The sequence below is a fragment of the Ovis aries genome, chromosome 4 (genome assembly GCF_016772045.2).
Source record: "Ovis aries strain OAR_USU_Benz2616 breed Rambouillet chromosome 4, ARS-UI_Ramb_v3.0, whole genome shotgun sequence".
Classification (NCBI taxonomy): domain Eukaryota; kingdom Metazoa; phylum Chordata; class Mammalia; order Artiodactyla; family Bovidae; genus Ovis; species Ovis aries.
Window position 1 is genome coordinate 104,104,523 of NC_056057.1, and position 15,436 is coordinate 104,119,958.

The window sequence follows — 15,436 nt, forward strand, 5'->3', positions numbered from 1 at the left end:
GAATGATGAAGCTGGAAGGGGCAACTCACATCCTTTAGCTGCCCTCCTCCCCCACTGAAAGAACAAGTGTCTGCAGGTGACTATCTTTTAGGAGATACCTGGAAATAGAGCAAACACAAGCAGTGGAGCCGAAGTTAATATTTATTTTCTTGTATTAGAACTTCAAATGGAGCTGGGAGGAGAACAAGAAGAAATACAATTCAGCTACTGAATTATAAGAAGTTGAACTTTATTCAACAAAATTTATCCAGTGTATCAAGCACTCAGCTGGGTATGCAGTGTGGCACAGTGAACAGGACAGGTTGACTCGGCTCTCATGGAGCTTACACTCTAACGCGAAAAGCGGACAACTTTAAGTCAGATGTGTTAAAAATGATCAAAGCAAGATGCAAAGTGTTTTAAAAACCAGGGATGTAGGAGGCAAGCATCCAATTTAATCTATAGGAGGACTCATTATGGAGGATAGTAATCTAAAGATGCTAGATATTAACTGAGTGACTCTTACTGTGGTCTTTTGGAAATTGATGGCTTGTTGGTTTTGTAATAATTGCAGGCTTTTACTGGCATTGAGTGGATGCGGCTAGGGATGAGATGCCCCTATGGTGTATGGGTCAGTCCCATACAAAGAAGTCTTATTCGGTACTCTATACGACTTTCTAAGGTCCTACTAGACACTTATATAGGATCCATAGCTCGCCTGAAAGGATATAATTCTTTTTTTCCTCTTAGACAATCTGTCATTGGTCTTGTCCTGCTAAACTTATTTCAACTAAGATAATTTCGTTCTTCCCCTAACTACATACAGAAGATATATGGTCTATTATGACTTACCCTAATACTGGTTTTCATTCTGGTGTCACCTATACTTCTAATCTTTCCAGTACTTCTTTATAGGAAGTAGCCTCCGACCGACTCTTAAATCCAAACCTATTCATTATCAGTAGAAGTAAATATCTATTTCATGATGTCGTATAGCGTGGTCATGCTGGAGCATTTACATACTGATATTCATTTTATCATCATTATAAATTTCTTGCCTTCTGTTTCTCCATTATAATAGTTAGGGTAATAAATTGATTATTTAAGAAGAAAATTCATGTAGATTGTAGTATCTGAATCATCTCAGGACAGCAAAGGGGATGTTATCATACAAATTATTTGCTCTGAAAATGGTGAATAGATCTGATAAGGTTTATTGTTGCCATCATAATGCGGGTGGGGGAGAGGGCGCTACTGGCATTTAGTATGTGAGAGCCAAGTATGCTGACCATCTTGCAGTGCACTGGACAGCTGCTCACAGTAAGGAATTGCTCTGCACCCTATACGAATGTAGAATGTCTCACTAGACATTCGTGTATGACCTACAGCTCGCCTGCAAGAATATAGTACTTCCTTATTTTCTCCATTTCGACAATCTGTAGATTTCCTCTTTTTTTTTTTTTTCAGATTTTTAAACTTTTTTTGGTCGGGCCACATGGCATATGGCATCTTGGTTCGCTGACAAGGGTTTGAACCCGTGCCCCCTGCAGTGGAAGCTTAAAGCCTTAACCTTTGGACTGCCAGGGAAGTAAGTCCCTGGTGGAGCCCTTTTAAGCCAGAGTTGTAGAGATCTTTGCACCGATCTAAAACCTAATATAAAATCAACTCTAATGCTAATTAATTTTTACAACATATCTGCTGGAAGTAATTATAACATGAAATGTTGGCGACTGGTATGGAATGTTGAAAATTGGAAGGAAAACCCTCATCCATAATAAGAAAGGAACTCTTGGTCCAGGCACCTCAGCTGCTCTAAAAACTGATTGTGCTACAATTCCACACAATCTGTTATATTTAGAAAAAGAAGCCCCTCGCAGGTGCGAGGCTTGTTTGCAGCACTGTTCCCTTCGTCCTGATTCTGTCTCCCTAGGAAACTAACCTCACCTCCTCAGGGGGCCTGTGCTTCGGTAGAATGGCCCTAATTGCCTGGTGAGCTTCAACTAACACAGCGAACAACTACAACAGCACTCGGATTTATCAGTCGTGATTGTGTGGATCTGGTTACTGCAACTCGGTCCACCCAAAATACCAGCACTTCATGTATGTCTGACCTGAAAAAAAGCCTTCTCTGTAATCATATTAGTTAGAATATAAATGTCTACTTTGCCCAAATGGGCAGTTAATTCCAGTTGGTTGCTGCGCTCTGAGCCATACTTAGCAGCTCTTTTAATTGCATTTCAGAAAGCGTCAACTTGGATGAAGTACTGTAAATAAACGTAGAGATAAAGAAATGCATGCCCTCAAATCAGTCTCACCACAGAGATAAGGTACAGTACTGCAGTTATGTCTTGCTAGCATTTAAATTGCCTTTACATTTCCACCCGCCGTAACTATACTCCTATGTATTTTCCCCCAGCTTTCCACGATTTTCTAAGGCTGTACTGTCTTATGTCCTTAATTTTTAGATTTCACTTAAATTTCCCAAATAAATTTTCTTTCAATTTAACCGAAACAAAACCAAATCATGCAATCAACTAAGAGTAGTTGGGGGAGAGAAGGTTGCTGCATTAACAGAAGTTTTAGAAGTGAGTCTTTACCAGTTACATCTAGGTAATGAGTGATTCCCAAACTTATGACACATTTCAATCCTCTTCTTGGCGGTCAACCCCAAAAAAGTGATTTAGTTGGAGTGGTGTGTAATCTGGACACTAAAAAAAAAAATCTTAAATTGTTTTTAAGGCTGCACGCACTGCGCAGCATGCCAGGTCTTAGTTCAGGCGTCGAGCCCGTGCCCCTACCTTGGGAGTGCACAGCCTTAACCACACTAGGGAAGTCCCCTGGACAGTGGGGTTGTTTAGCGCTTCTAGATGATTCAAATGTGCAGCAAAGTTTGGGAACCACTAATCCAAGGCATTTATAGGAAAGAAAATGTAAGTTTAACTATTATCTTTATGGAAGATCGGGTTCTTTAAGTGAACAGAATGGTTATAACATCCTTTATGAGGCTGTAGCCATCATTTCTAACTAATCACGCAGGGTTTCTCTGTTTTCTCTGATTTCTCTAGTTCGGTATATTCAATCACATATTCTGGGTAAATCTGATCTTTCTGAAAGATGACAAAAACAGAGGGATTCAATCTTGTATCCACACAGCTGTCATACCGCGGAGGGGGACTCTGGTAACCCATATGGCCTTCAATGAAATTTCCAACCAGGACTCGGGCTACAAACATAACGATGTTTTTGGAATCAAACGGGTAATATTTATGGGAACTAATGGCATCTCTTGTGAAGTAGTTTCCTAGAAATAATCAGAAGAAAAAGGTTAAGAATTATTATAAAAGAAGGTATGTAGTTATAAGATTATTTACACATGATCAGATGACAGGCATTGACCAAGTATATGTCAGCAATACCTTATTGATACTAATAACTTTCCTTTGTACTTAGGAAAACGTTTATTATGCAAGTACGCTTGAATACGGTGTATAACCTGACAATTAACAGAAACATTTGCAACTCTATGGAATTCACAGGTACAGTGTTGAGCCACTGGGTACAATAACCAACTGTTGATATCACAGTAATCCAGTTCATGCAAGCAAGTTGAGTTGTAACTAATAAACCAAAGATACTCCAACAAAGGCCATTTCATATTGTGTACATTTTAAGGAAGAAACATCATTTACTACTGTGGGAAGGTCCTGGGGAAAGGAAAAGGGAGAGAGGAGAGATATGACATGAGCCAACACTTGACCCTGGCAGAGCTGGTCAGACACTCAATCTATCGTCCTCAACTACAAGACAACCTCTGATAATCACTGATATCTCCACAGTCACCAGAGCAACAACCGTTTCCTGACAAATTCAAATTTCCTATTTTTATTATTCCCAAGGGAACAAAATAACCTCTTGACAAGGTGAAAGAGGAGAGCGGAAAAGCTGGCTTAGAACTCAACATTCAAAAAACTAAGATCATGGCATCTGGTTCCATCACTTCATGGGAAATAGATGGGGAAAAAGAAACAGTTACAGTTTTTATTTTCTTGGGCTCCAAAATCACTGTGGATGGTGACTGCAGCCATTAAATTAAAAGATGCTTGCTCCTTGAAAGAAAAGCTATAACAAACCTAGAAAGCGTACTGAAAACCAAAGAAGGCAGTTTGCTGACAAAGGTCCATATAATCAAAACTATGGTTTTTCCAGTAGTCATGTATAGATGTGAGAGTTGGACCGCAAAAAGACTGAGCACTGAAGAACTGATGCTTTCCAATTGTTCAGTTCAGTTCAGTTCAGTTCAGTCGCTCAGTCATGTCCGACTCTTTGCCACCCCATGAATCACAGCACGCCAGGCCTCCCTGTCCATCACCATCTCCCGGAGTTCACTCAGACTCACGTCCATCGAGTCCGTGATGCCATCCAGCCATCTCATCCTCAGTCGTCCCCTTCTCCTCCTGCCCCCAATCCCTCCCAGCATCAGAGTCTTTTCCAATGAGTCAACTCTTCGCGTGAGGTGGCCAAAGTACTGGAGTTTCAGCTTTAGCATCATTCCTTCCAAAGAAATCCCAGGGTTGATCTCCTTCAGAATGGACTGGTTGGATCTCCTTGCAGTCCAAGGGACTCTCAAGAGTCTTCTCCAACACCACAGTTCAAAAGCATCCATTCTTCATAGTATATTCAAAAGCAGAGACATTACTTTGCCGACTAAGGTCCGTCTAGTCAAGGCTATGGTTTTTCCTGTGGTCATATATGGATGTGAGAGTTGGACTGTGAAGAAGGCTGAACACCGAAGAATTGATGCTTTCGAACTGTGGTGTTGGAGTGGTGCTGTAGAAAACTCTTGAGAGTCCCTTGGACTGCAAGGAGATCAAACCAATCAATTCTAAAGGAAATTAACCCTGAATATTCATTGAAAGGACTGATGCTGAAGCTGAAGCTCTAATACTTTGGCCACCTGATGCAAAGATCTGACTCATTGGAAAAGGCCCTGATGCTGGAAAAGACTGAGGGTGGAAGAAGGGGGCAACAGAGGATGAGATGGTTGGATGACATCACTGACTCAATAGACATGAGTGTGAGCAGATTTCCGAAGATAGTGGAGGACAGAAGAGCCAGACGTGCTTTGGTCCATGGGGTTGCAAAGAATCAGACATGGCTTAACAACTGAACAACAGAAAATGTCTTTCTGCCCATTGAAGGAAAAGAGTCTATATTGCAAAATCTGATATTCTGTGAAAAATTAATTGATATTGATAAACTATTACTTGTTGCCTTAAGGTGAGTAATTCTTTGGTTTTTGTTTGGTTGGGTTTCTGGATTTTGAGTTGCATGAAGGAATTTAGGAACAAAAACAAAGCCAAAAAGATCCGGTGTGACCAGCATGGCCTGTGATGGGAAAAGACCTCATCTCCTTTGATTAGAATCCATCAGTGGCAAGAGAAGGGATGGACATAGGTCAGCAAGAGCCATGGCCAGAACTGAGTAGCAACGGTAGACAAAGTCATCAACAAGAGAAAAGACTTTGCAAGATCTACGAGGTGCTCTGGTCTCCACACCCCACCCTTCCCATAAAGCACAGAAGACAGGAAGGAAGCGGGGCTAAAGTGCAGGAACCAAGTTCCACAGTGACTTCCCACTCTAATTTGGAAATTTCAGATTAACATGAGCTTATTTTTTCTCCAGGAATGCAAAAGCCTGCAGGTACTGGTTAATACAAAATAATATATCTCATAATAGGAGAGTGTACAGCAGAGCCAAGTGTTGGCTCTCCTTGTTCAGCTTCTCTATTCCATACAAACCTTTCCCATATTTGGTGTCAGGACTTCCATGTAAGAACCAGTCAAAATTATTCTCACAGATAGATGCCACGTTGCTGCGTCTTGCTGCACAAAATAGGATTTGCTCTTCTCTCTTCATCTCCATTTTCTTGCTAATACGGAAAACGTAAGACTTAACATGGAGAACATTCCTCACCCACTCCAGTTAATAACATAAATCCCAACTAAAGTCTAATTATCGTAAAATTGTGTTCCACCAGCTTTCAGAATGGAGCTACTAACATTAAGGCAACAGCTATAAAATAAATAAATACATGAAAACTTTTAAATGATAGATGCATGAAAGCATTTAATTGTAAAGCTAAAACTGAAACAGAGAAGTTTGAGCTTACACTATGAAAACACAACTAGAGATTGAAGAAACTGTTGACCACCAAAATAAAAAAGTGAATATAAATCTTCAAAGATAGGTTTTCACTAATCCTTTCAAACTTTATGTCAAGAGAAGCCCGATAAGGTGGCCACCCACCTTTTAAAAGCCTTCAAGAGCTGTGAGTTCTGGACCTTCTTTATCTTTTCAATCTTGAAATTTCTCATGGAAGCTTTAAAATGATCACTTACTTTAGCATATTCTGGAGTATTGTTAGGGATTTCAAGCAACTGAAAGAAATTTAAAAATATGTAAATGTGAAGCAGGAAACACTTAAGGCATGATGGGGCTTCCCTTGTGGCTCAACTGGCAAAGAATCCACCTGCAATGCGGGAGACCTGGGTTCGATCCCTGGGTTGGGAAGATCCCCTGGGGAAGGGAACGGCTCCCTACTCCAGTATTTTGACCTGGAGAATTCCATGGACTGTATAGTCCACGAGGTCGCAAAGAGTCGGACACGACTGAGCGACTTTCACTTTCACTCCATGTCCCTATGTGGGCTTCGCAGGTGGCGCTAGTGGTCAAGAACCTGCCTGCCAATGCAGGAGATCCAAGAGACTGGGAGTTCGATCCCTGGGTCAGAACCCCTGGAGGAAGGCATGGCAACCCATTCTAGTATTCTTGCCCAGAGAATCCCGTGGACAGAGGAGACTGGAGGGCTATAGTCCATAGGGTTCCAAAGAACTGGACACGATGCAGTGGCTTAGCACAGCACATGTCCATATGTGTGGCCATGGAGTACCCTTGCCAACCCTCTGACAGCAGGTAGGATAAGCAGGCTTAGGGTTTCCACATCTGATAGTTCCTTCCAGTGATGAACTAGATGGCCCGGAGCCCATCTGTTCAAGGCTAGCAGAGCATTAGCCTGAAGGCAAACAGCACACGCCCCTCCCCGCCCCACACCCCCAGGTGTGTGATTCAGTCCAGTGACCTGGTGAGTTCTTTGCTTAAAGCCAGTGCAGGAGCAGAGGCAATGGAGGTACCCAAGGAGCCCAGGCAGAGTAGCCTGCACCCAAAGCTCGGCTCTGATGTAGCTAAATGATCCAGGAAGAATCTTGCCCCTGGACTTCCCTGGTGATCCTGTGGTTAACAATCTGCCTGCCAATGCAGGGGACATGGGTTCAATCCTTGGTCCAGGAAGATTCCACATGCTGCAGGGCAACTAAGCCCGGCACCACAACTACTGAACTCGTGTGCTGCAACTACTGAAGCCTGCATGCCCTACAGCCCATGTTCTGCAACAAGAGAAGGCCACTGCAATGAGAAGCTTGTATACCACAACTAGAGATTAGCCTCTGCTTGCCACAACTAGAGAAAACTAACAACAAAGACCCAGCATACCCAAAAATAAATAACTAAATAAAATTTTTTTAAAAAGAGTCGCCCCAACCAGGTAAGCTGAGGCCCACTTTGAGTCCCATAGCAACCTGCTTTTTAACTCCAATGAATGGAGTTAACAAGTTGCTCTTACTGTCAGTTCCAGTTTGCTCGCCTGTAAGGTAGAGAAGCAAATATCTATTTTACAAGTTTGTCATGAGCATCTGTCCCAAGGAGATCGTGCGTGCCAGAACTCTGGAAACAACGAGGTGCCCGTCTCCTTTGGAAAGTGGCATGTGACACAGTCACCATTCGGATGTTAGCCTTTGAGTCTCGTTTCAAGGGTTTTGCAGAAGTGATTCATTCACTCCTTCACTCATTCATTCATTCAACCACACACATTTGTAGCAAAGTACTTTGTTGCATCTTTAAATAATTCACCCACTACAGAGTAAAAAGCAAGTACCTCAAAGCTATTCGAGACTGAGACGCTCGCGTCCGGTTGGGGAAGATATATAGTGACGAAAGGTTCTGAGGAGGTCTGCCCCTGCTGAGGGCTAGAAACAAGAGAGAGAAAGAAATTTATCTGGCTCCCTGTTTGATACACCCAAGTGATTTTCTGTGCTTAACTCCAACTAAGCTGAAGTTCCTCTGGAAATTTTCTAAGTCCTAATGTGTTAGCATTAAGTAAGGCTAGGGGACTTCCCTGGTGGTCCAATGGTTAGGAATCCATGCTTCCAATACAAGGGGGACATGAGTTTGATCCCTGGTGGGAGAACTAAGATCCCATATGCCTTGTGTTGTGTTAGTCACTCAGTCATGTCCGACTCTTTGTGACCCAATGGACTGTAGCCCACCAGGCTCCTCGGTCCATAGGATTCTCCAGGCATAGTCAAAAAATAATATTAAAAAACGTAAGTTTGTCTTACAGCTTCTCTTCCAAGTGATAAATATTTAAACACTTTAGTGGTATAGGAAGAGAATCCTGCCTTTCCTGTATGAACTGTATTTCAGGAAGAGTAACCATACATTTGAGGGTTCTCCACCCTTAAATAGAGAACCCCTAACATGTACATAGGGGTTTATCACATAATTTTCTTTAAGTTTGATATTTTCCATTATGAGAACATTACATTTTTAAAAATGCTTTAAGGAAAAAACTCTTTAAAAACCTCCTTTCATAAAATGAAAACTCTTTTGGAAAGAAAGAAGCTGGCCCCAGTTTATATGTTAAATTCTGATTTTCATACTGTACTGGTATAGTGCAAAACAGATTCAATTAATATGTTTGTTGTAAGGTGCTCATCAAAAATGCTATCATTCACTTCTCTTCAGATTGTTCAGAGTAGCACTCACAGCCTTTATTCTATCCTAAAGCCATGTGTCTCTTCTGGGTTTGTGATAGCAGGATTTAAGCTCAGTTCAGTTCAGTCAATCAGTCATGTCTGATTCTTTGTGACCCCACGGACTGCAGCATGCCAGGTTGCCCTGTCCATCACCAACTCCCAAAGCTTGCTCAAACTCACATCCATGGAGTTGGTGATGCCATCAACCATCTCATCCTCTGTCGTCCCCTTCTCCTTCTGCCTTCAATCTTTCCCAGCATCTCGGTCTTTTCCAGTGAGTCAGTTCTTCGCATCAGGTGGCAAAAGTATTGGATTCAAGCTACTTCTTTCCACAAACACCCACAAACAGTTTTCTCAGTTCATTTTATATTTATTTACTTGGCTGCATCAAACAGTCACAGCATGCAGGATCTTTAGCTGTGGCATGTGGGATCTAGTCCCCAGACCAGGGATCAAACTGAGGTCCCGCGGTGGGAGCATGAAGTCCTGGCCTCTGGACCACCAGAGAAGTTCCAACAATGTAGTTTTGACTGGGTTTCATGAGCAGACAGAGCTGTCACACTGAATCCCTTAGCAACATTTCCTTTAAAAATCCATTTTCATCAACTTTGTATTTCTTCAAAGGCTTTACCAGGCAGCTGCTACATCCCTTTTTTCCCCCCATTTCTCCCTCAAACTCCCACCCCCTGTAAATCCATCCCACAAAACTAAAGATACTCAGAGGAACCCAGAACAGAACAAAAACCCAGTAACTGTGCATCTGATTCCTTCCTAGGCACAGCCAGCCATTCTCAGCTGAAGAAACTGAACCCAGAGTAAGAGGTCTGCTCAACGTCCCCCGTGAATCTGAAGAAAAGACACACTTCCTACTCTAGAATGCTTTTAGTCACACTGTACTCCTTAGTCAGTACCTTACTCATAGTTAAAGCAAAAGGAAATTGCAGTGTTATGTGAGCACGAACATTTCAGAAAACAGGGTCCAGATTCATGAGTGACTCGAACATCTCAATGTGTGCCAGCAAGCACGGACACTCACTCTTGTCTGAGTTTCACCCGCTCCACATCCCAGTAAGACACAAACGTTGGCCTTCTAATGACATCCTTTTGGGTCTTGGAAGCTATATTTGTCTGAATCATCCCTTTAGACAGAAAAACAAAGAGAAAACACAAATCATGAATTGGTCCTAGGAAATGATTTATCTTTATTCTTCAGAGACTACTAACATAGCTAATATTCATTACTCAACTATATATGCATGAATCGAGAAAATCCTTTTAGATGGAAACTGCTCATGATAAAAATGAATATCCTTCACTGGCCTTAGTATAAGACCCAGAAAACAAAGAGGTAAATGGGCAAAGTGCAATGAATCAAATCTTTCAATCAAAGTCAGGTGGGAAAGGGAACTAGGGCCGCCAGATTACATCACCCATGACCACTGTCCTCAACCAGGCATCAGTGATTATGGGTTGGAACATGGTAGGTATATTTTGAAAGTATTTTCCTACCTCAAATGTGAAATGTTAGTTTTAATTCACACATGTTGTACACCTGGGTCTACGCTGCAGCCTGAGTTCTTTAAAAAGTAAATCATCATACATTGTGAGTAAAAGCATAAAATGGCACAACCACTTTGGAAAAGAATTTGGAAGCTTCTTAGCAAGTTAAACATACACTACCTATACAGTCCAACAAACCCACTCCTTAGTATTTATCCAAGAGAAATTACATCCACACAAAGATTTGCATTTCAACGTGCCTAGTAACATTATTATAATAAGCAAAATGTGAAAACAATCCAAATATCCATCAACAGGTTAATGGTTAAACAAACCATTGTATATCCATGCAATGGAATATTACTCAGCAACAAAAAGGACCTCTCTTCATGCAATAATATAGATGAGTGAAAAACAGTATTCTGAGAGGAGTCAGCCATCTGAAGAGTACACACCACAGAGTTCTATTATATGAAGTTCTAGACTAGACTAAACTAAATTATAGTGACAGAAAGTAAATGGGCTGCAAAGGGGAGACTGACCACAAAGGAGCACGAGAAAACTTTCTGGATTGATGGGAATGTTCTAGATCTTGATTAGGATAGCAGCTGGATGCATCCAACTAGACACTTAAAATGGATATACCTGATGGCAGCAGTTATGCCTCACCATAGGTTTACATCCACGTCAACAAAACGAACAACAAGGAAAAGAGCAATCAGATCCTGCCATAACTCCGCGCAAAACCTTCTGGACGTTTCCAGCTTGTAAAATATTTAAGTTTCAATGTCTACTCTCAGCTCTTACACACCTCCTTGTTGCATGTATGGGCTGCCTACTCCCTTCCAAAGTGTCCTCCCCAGATAAAAGCAGGCACTCTCCCACGAGCCCTCCATTCTCTGGCAGATTCATCACACTGCTTCATCCTTCCTGTAGCTGTTATTTTCTGAAGGTGCCTGGTTTGCCAGCATTCAGATTAGTGCCTGGCAACACAGCTCAAATACTAGTTCAATGAACAAGAGCATATCAGAAAGAGAAAGGAAATAGTCTGGAACCCTGAAAACTTCTCTAGACTGGCTTCTATGAACCAAGGGAACAAATATATGGGATTAAAATTTCTCCAGATTCTGGAACAAGATATATTGGTTTTCATCTCTCCACCACCTTTTTAAACAGCCAGAACAATAGAATACCACTGCAAAAAAATGTTTTAAGTCCATTTTTAATTTGACGACCCAACAGAAGGAATTTTTATTTTCGTCCATTGCTTTCTAGTCTTGGTCCTTATGCACACATTGTTGCACTTACCACACACATTAAATTTTTTTAAAAATTCATTCCTGAAAAAAATATTTATTTCTGTTTTAATTACAGAAACATAAACTTGGGGTTTGGTCTTCTTCATTTAACAATATCAAGTTTTGCTTTTATAGCAGTTTTCACAATCATAATTTTTAACAACTACCTAATACTCCACTGAAATGTAATACTTTTATGTGTTCAGTCACAATCCTACTGGTACACAGGCTATTCCTATTCTTTAGTCCTATAAGGAGGCTTTAATAAAGACCTTTATTTCTATAGCTTATTTTTTTCCTTGTGAATTATTTCTTAGAAAGATTCCTGAGAATAAAAAAGTAAGCATATTTTAATATCTCTTGATATGTACTGCCAGGATGCTTTCCACAGTAGTTAGTCTAATGCTCCCTCAAAGCTATGTGATTTGGGGTCTTCCCTGATGGTCCAGTGGTTAAGACTCTGCTCTTCCAGTGTGTAGGGCACAAGTTCAATCCCTAACTGGGGAGCTAAGCTCCTGCATCCCACATGGCACAGCAAAAAAAAGAAAAAGAATGAAAACACAGCAATTGGTACAGGGCCCAAATCTCAGGTACCACCTGGGAATGTCAAGGAGCTGAAAAAGTCTCTTTCATCTCTTTCAAAGCATCTATGAGGACAGTCCTGAAAGGGCACGTATCTGACCATATATGGGGCTGGTGAGGGTGTGGGGGGTGGGGGCAGGATTTGGGGGCAGGGGGACACAGAGGCAGCCGATGGGACACTACATTCAGAGGGAGAACAGTTTCTGCCTTGGTTTCTTACTAAACACAACAGGCAGACAGGCAGAAGGTAACCAAATCTTTCTATGGGGGCTCCAATAAACATGGCAGAAAACAGTCTTTAGAAAAGGTGACGGATAAAAGCATTGACCTAGATGATGACGCCTAAAAGGAACAGCATGGCTCTAAAATTCTGAAGGACCCACGTCCCAAGGTCTCCCCTGCAGTTGCTAACACCTGAAATCTGTCTCACGGAAGCAGCCCACCTAGAATAAGAAATTTAGAATGGCAGAACCAGAAGTGTCCACAGAGACCATGTAATTCAATCCCCCCCATTTTACAGGGTGCCAGGTGCTGTTCCCAGCTACTCTGTGTCACAGTCAAGGCTTAGAGCACGGCCCTTCTGACTGCCGTCGGCTCCCACCCACTGGTCCTGCCGTGCTAGAAAGAACCCGGTCCTGAGTGCAGCATGCCCACGGCTCTATTCCCACTCCCCCGTGGATGCCACAGGCCAGATTGAAAAGACAGGTACCACTGCCAAATGCAGACACTTACCTTGAAAACTCAGCTCATAGTTGCGTGAACCCGCCTGAAACGGCACAACTCCCCTCCGACAGGATAGAAAAAGAGACTCCAGGTATGAAGAGTCAATGCTCGAAATGTGCTCATTGTCTTTCTATTAAAAATAAAAATAAAAAGGTAAAAACTTCAGGATAGGCTTTTAAGAAATTTCTATCATGATATCTTATGTAACTTTATTTCAGCCGTGGGATTTGAACAGGAATGCATCCTGCTACCCAAACCAGATTGTCAAGGATTCCTGGGTGGGGGCAAGTCAACACCTGTCTTTAGTTTCCACTGTATAGTGTTGATGCTACTGAAACTGATGATACCCTAGGTGGAGGCCTGAAAAATAGAGCTGTTTTGCAATAGTCTTTTACATATTCCATAAAATATGATCCAAGTGTACAGAGCAACTTGTACCTGATATAAGATGTCTAACAAACGTCATGAAGTAGACCATCACAGCTATCGTCTCATCACACAATGAGAAAGAACAGTCTAAAGCTGGAAAGAAGGCATATAAAACTCCAACAGGTGCCTTGTTATTTAGTTGCTAAGTCATGACTCTTTGCCACTCTTTGGCCATGGACTGTAGCCCACCACTGTCCGCTCTGTCCATGGATTTCCCAGGCAAGAATACTGGAGTGGGTTGCCATTTCCTTCTCCATCCTATAGGTGTATCGCTGTCCAGGAACACCCCCAAAATGTAAAGATATAATCTCCAGCCATCTCCAGGACCGTCCTCTAGCCCTGCCCTCACTGAACTCCAGTTCTGAATGAGTGAGTAAGAGCCTTCAGTTACATATTCTCCAAGACTTGAATTTATACCTCAGTTTCAATAATCAGGTCTTGTTACTTTTGCCTTGGGCCCACATGACAGCCTTGAATTTGGCTTTCTAGAGCTATGGCTCGCCCTCACTTTGGGCAATTCCTTCAGGTCGTGTACTCCTGCCCCTCAAGGCATGCTACTAAGCTTGACTGTGTGCTGAGTGCTAAGTCGCTTCAGTTGTGTCTGACTCTTTGTGACCCTATGGACTGTAGCCCGCCAGGCTCCTACTGGAGCAGGTGCCATTTCCTTCTCCAGGGGATCTTCCCAACCCAGGGATCGAACCCACATCTCTGGCATCTCTGCATTGGCAGACAGGTTCTCTACCACTGAACTATCTGGGAAGCCCCAGGGACCTTGTAATAGAGTGTGTTTCTTTGATTGCTTTGGCAGCTTGGGAGCTCAGAACCAAATGGATGGCCCAGTGACTTATGCTGAGATAGCCTCATCCCTTTTTTGTCTTTGGCTCCACTTCTATCTCTTGCTTTTCTTTTCTTTCTCATCACTCCAATTTCATTGCCCACTTTAGCTACCTCCCTCTCTGTTTAATCATCTGAATCTAAAGGGAGAAGGCACACGAGACAGAACCTCTGCCTATCTAAATTTCTCTCCCCTATTACTATGTCCCTGTGTGCTAAGTCTGAACCTTCTAGTTCATCTGAATCCAGACTCTGACTAAATTCTAGCAAGCATATATATCAGTCTTTTGATTTCTCACTCTTGCCTACTTTTCTGGCTGAAAGGAGTAGTCTCTGCCCATTTATGTACTAGTACCTAGAAAGCTATCTCAAGGTTCTGCCACAGTCCCCGATAATGAGGAAAGAGGGATATTTGGCTGGCTCATATATCAAGGAGTTTCTTAAAAATAGTTATAATTTTTTATAATGCAATTGGAATACATGCTTGCTGAGTATAATAAAAAAAAAAAAAAACATCACTTTCTCTACCACATCCATGCTCCATGGGTAATCACATAGGTGTCAGACACTGTACTACTAGATTCTTCTGAAGTTGTCAAGTTTATACAAGAGTATCCACAAGAAGGAATGGTACTCACCTTCTCTCCATATGGAACCCATTCATCAGCTTCATTCCTCCAGTACCAAATCCATTTTGTGGTAAACAGAGAACTGGCTGGCTTTGTGACGGATGAAGGTGTGGAGATACGTCGGACGGGATTAAAATCACAAATCATCTTCTGGAAACTGATGTTATAATTGCCAACAGAAACGCTGTGAGGGAAAAGCTTAGCATTAATAAAATGCTTCACTGAAGCAAAACGCTTCTGTTTTCTCTACTCTGATCTTCTTAATAAGAGGGCAGAATTAAAAACTGAGAGTTGAAAGTGGTCTCTGAATTCCCTTTATACAGCTTACGATCTTACACACAAAAGAAAAAACGGAAATACAGAGAGGTAACGTAACCTGCCACGTACCTAATGGTACCACAGAACGTGTTCTTCCCTCAAAAAATATCCCCCAAAGAAATCAATTGATTGGCTCAATGTCAGAAACTCTGAAACTCACAGTAGGTCAGTTTTTTCAATTATTACACATTATTTAAATAGTTGGGCTTCCCTGGTGGCAAAGATGGTAAAGAATTGCTTTCAATGCAGGAGACTGGGATTCAATCCCTGGGTC

At 42.0% G+C, this 15,436-nt stretch overlaps 1 protein-coding gene across 1 annotated transcript in view; it reads right to left on the bottom strand.

Annotated features, from left to right (window-relative positions):
• Positions 1–208: 208 nt before the first annotated feature.
• The window catches only part of ZC3HAV1 (zinc finger CCCH-type containing, antiviral 1), a 50,871-nt gene continuing 35,643 nt past the window's right edge, over positions 209–15,436 (bottom strand). Inside the window, exons 7-13 of the mRNA XM_027968858.2 lie at positions 14,854–15,028; positions 12,962–13,082; positions 9,886–9,988; positions 7,970–8,060; positions 6,286–6,416; positions 5,778–5,908; positions 209–3,280 (exon numbers count right to left, since the gene is read on the bottom strand). Coding sequence (XP_027824659.2) covers positions 3,000–3,280; positions 5,778–5,908; positions 6,286–6,416; positions 7,970–8,060; positions 9,886–9,988; positions 12,962–13,082; positions 14,854–15,028 — 1,033 coding nt within the window. The 3' untranslated portion in view covers positions 209–2,999. The remainder of the gene's footprint in view (positions 3,281–5,777; positions 5,909–6,285; positions 6,417–7,969; positions 8,061–9,885; positions 9,989–12,961; positions 13,083–14,853; positions 15,029–15,436) is intronic.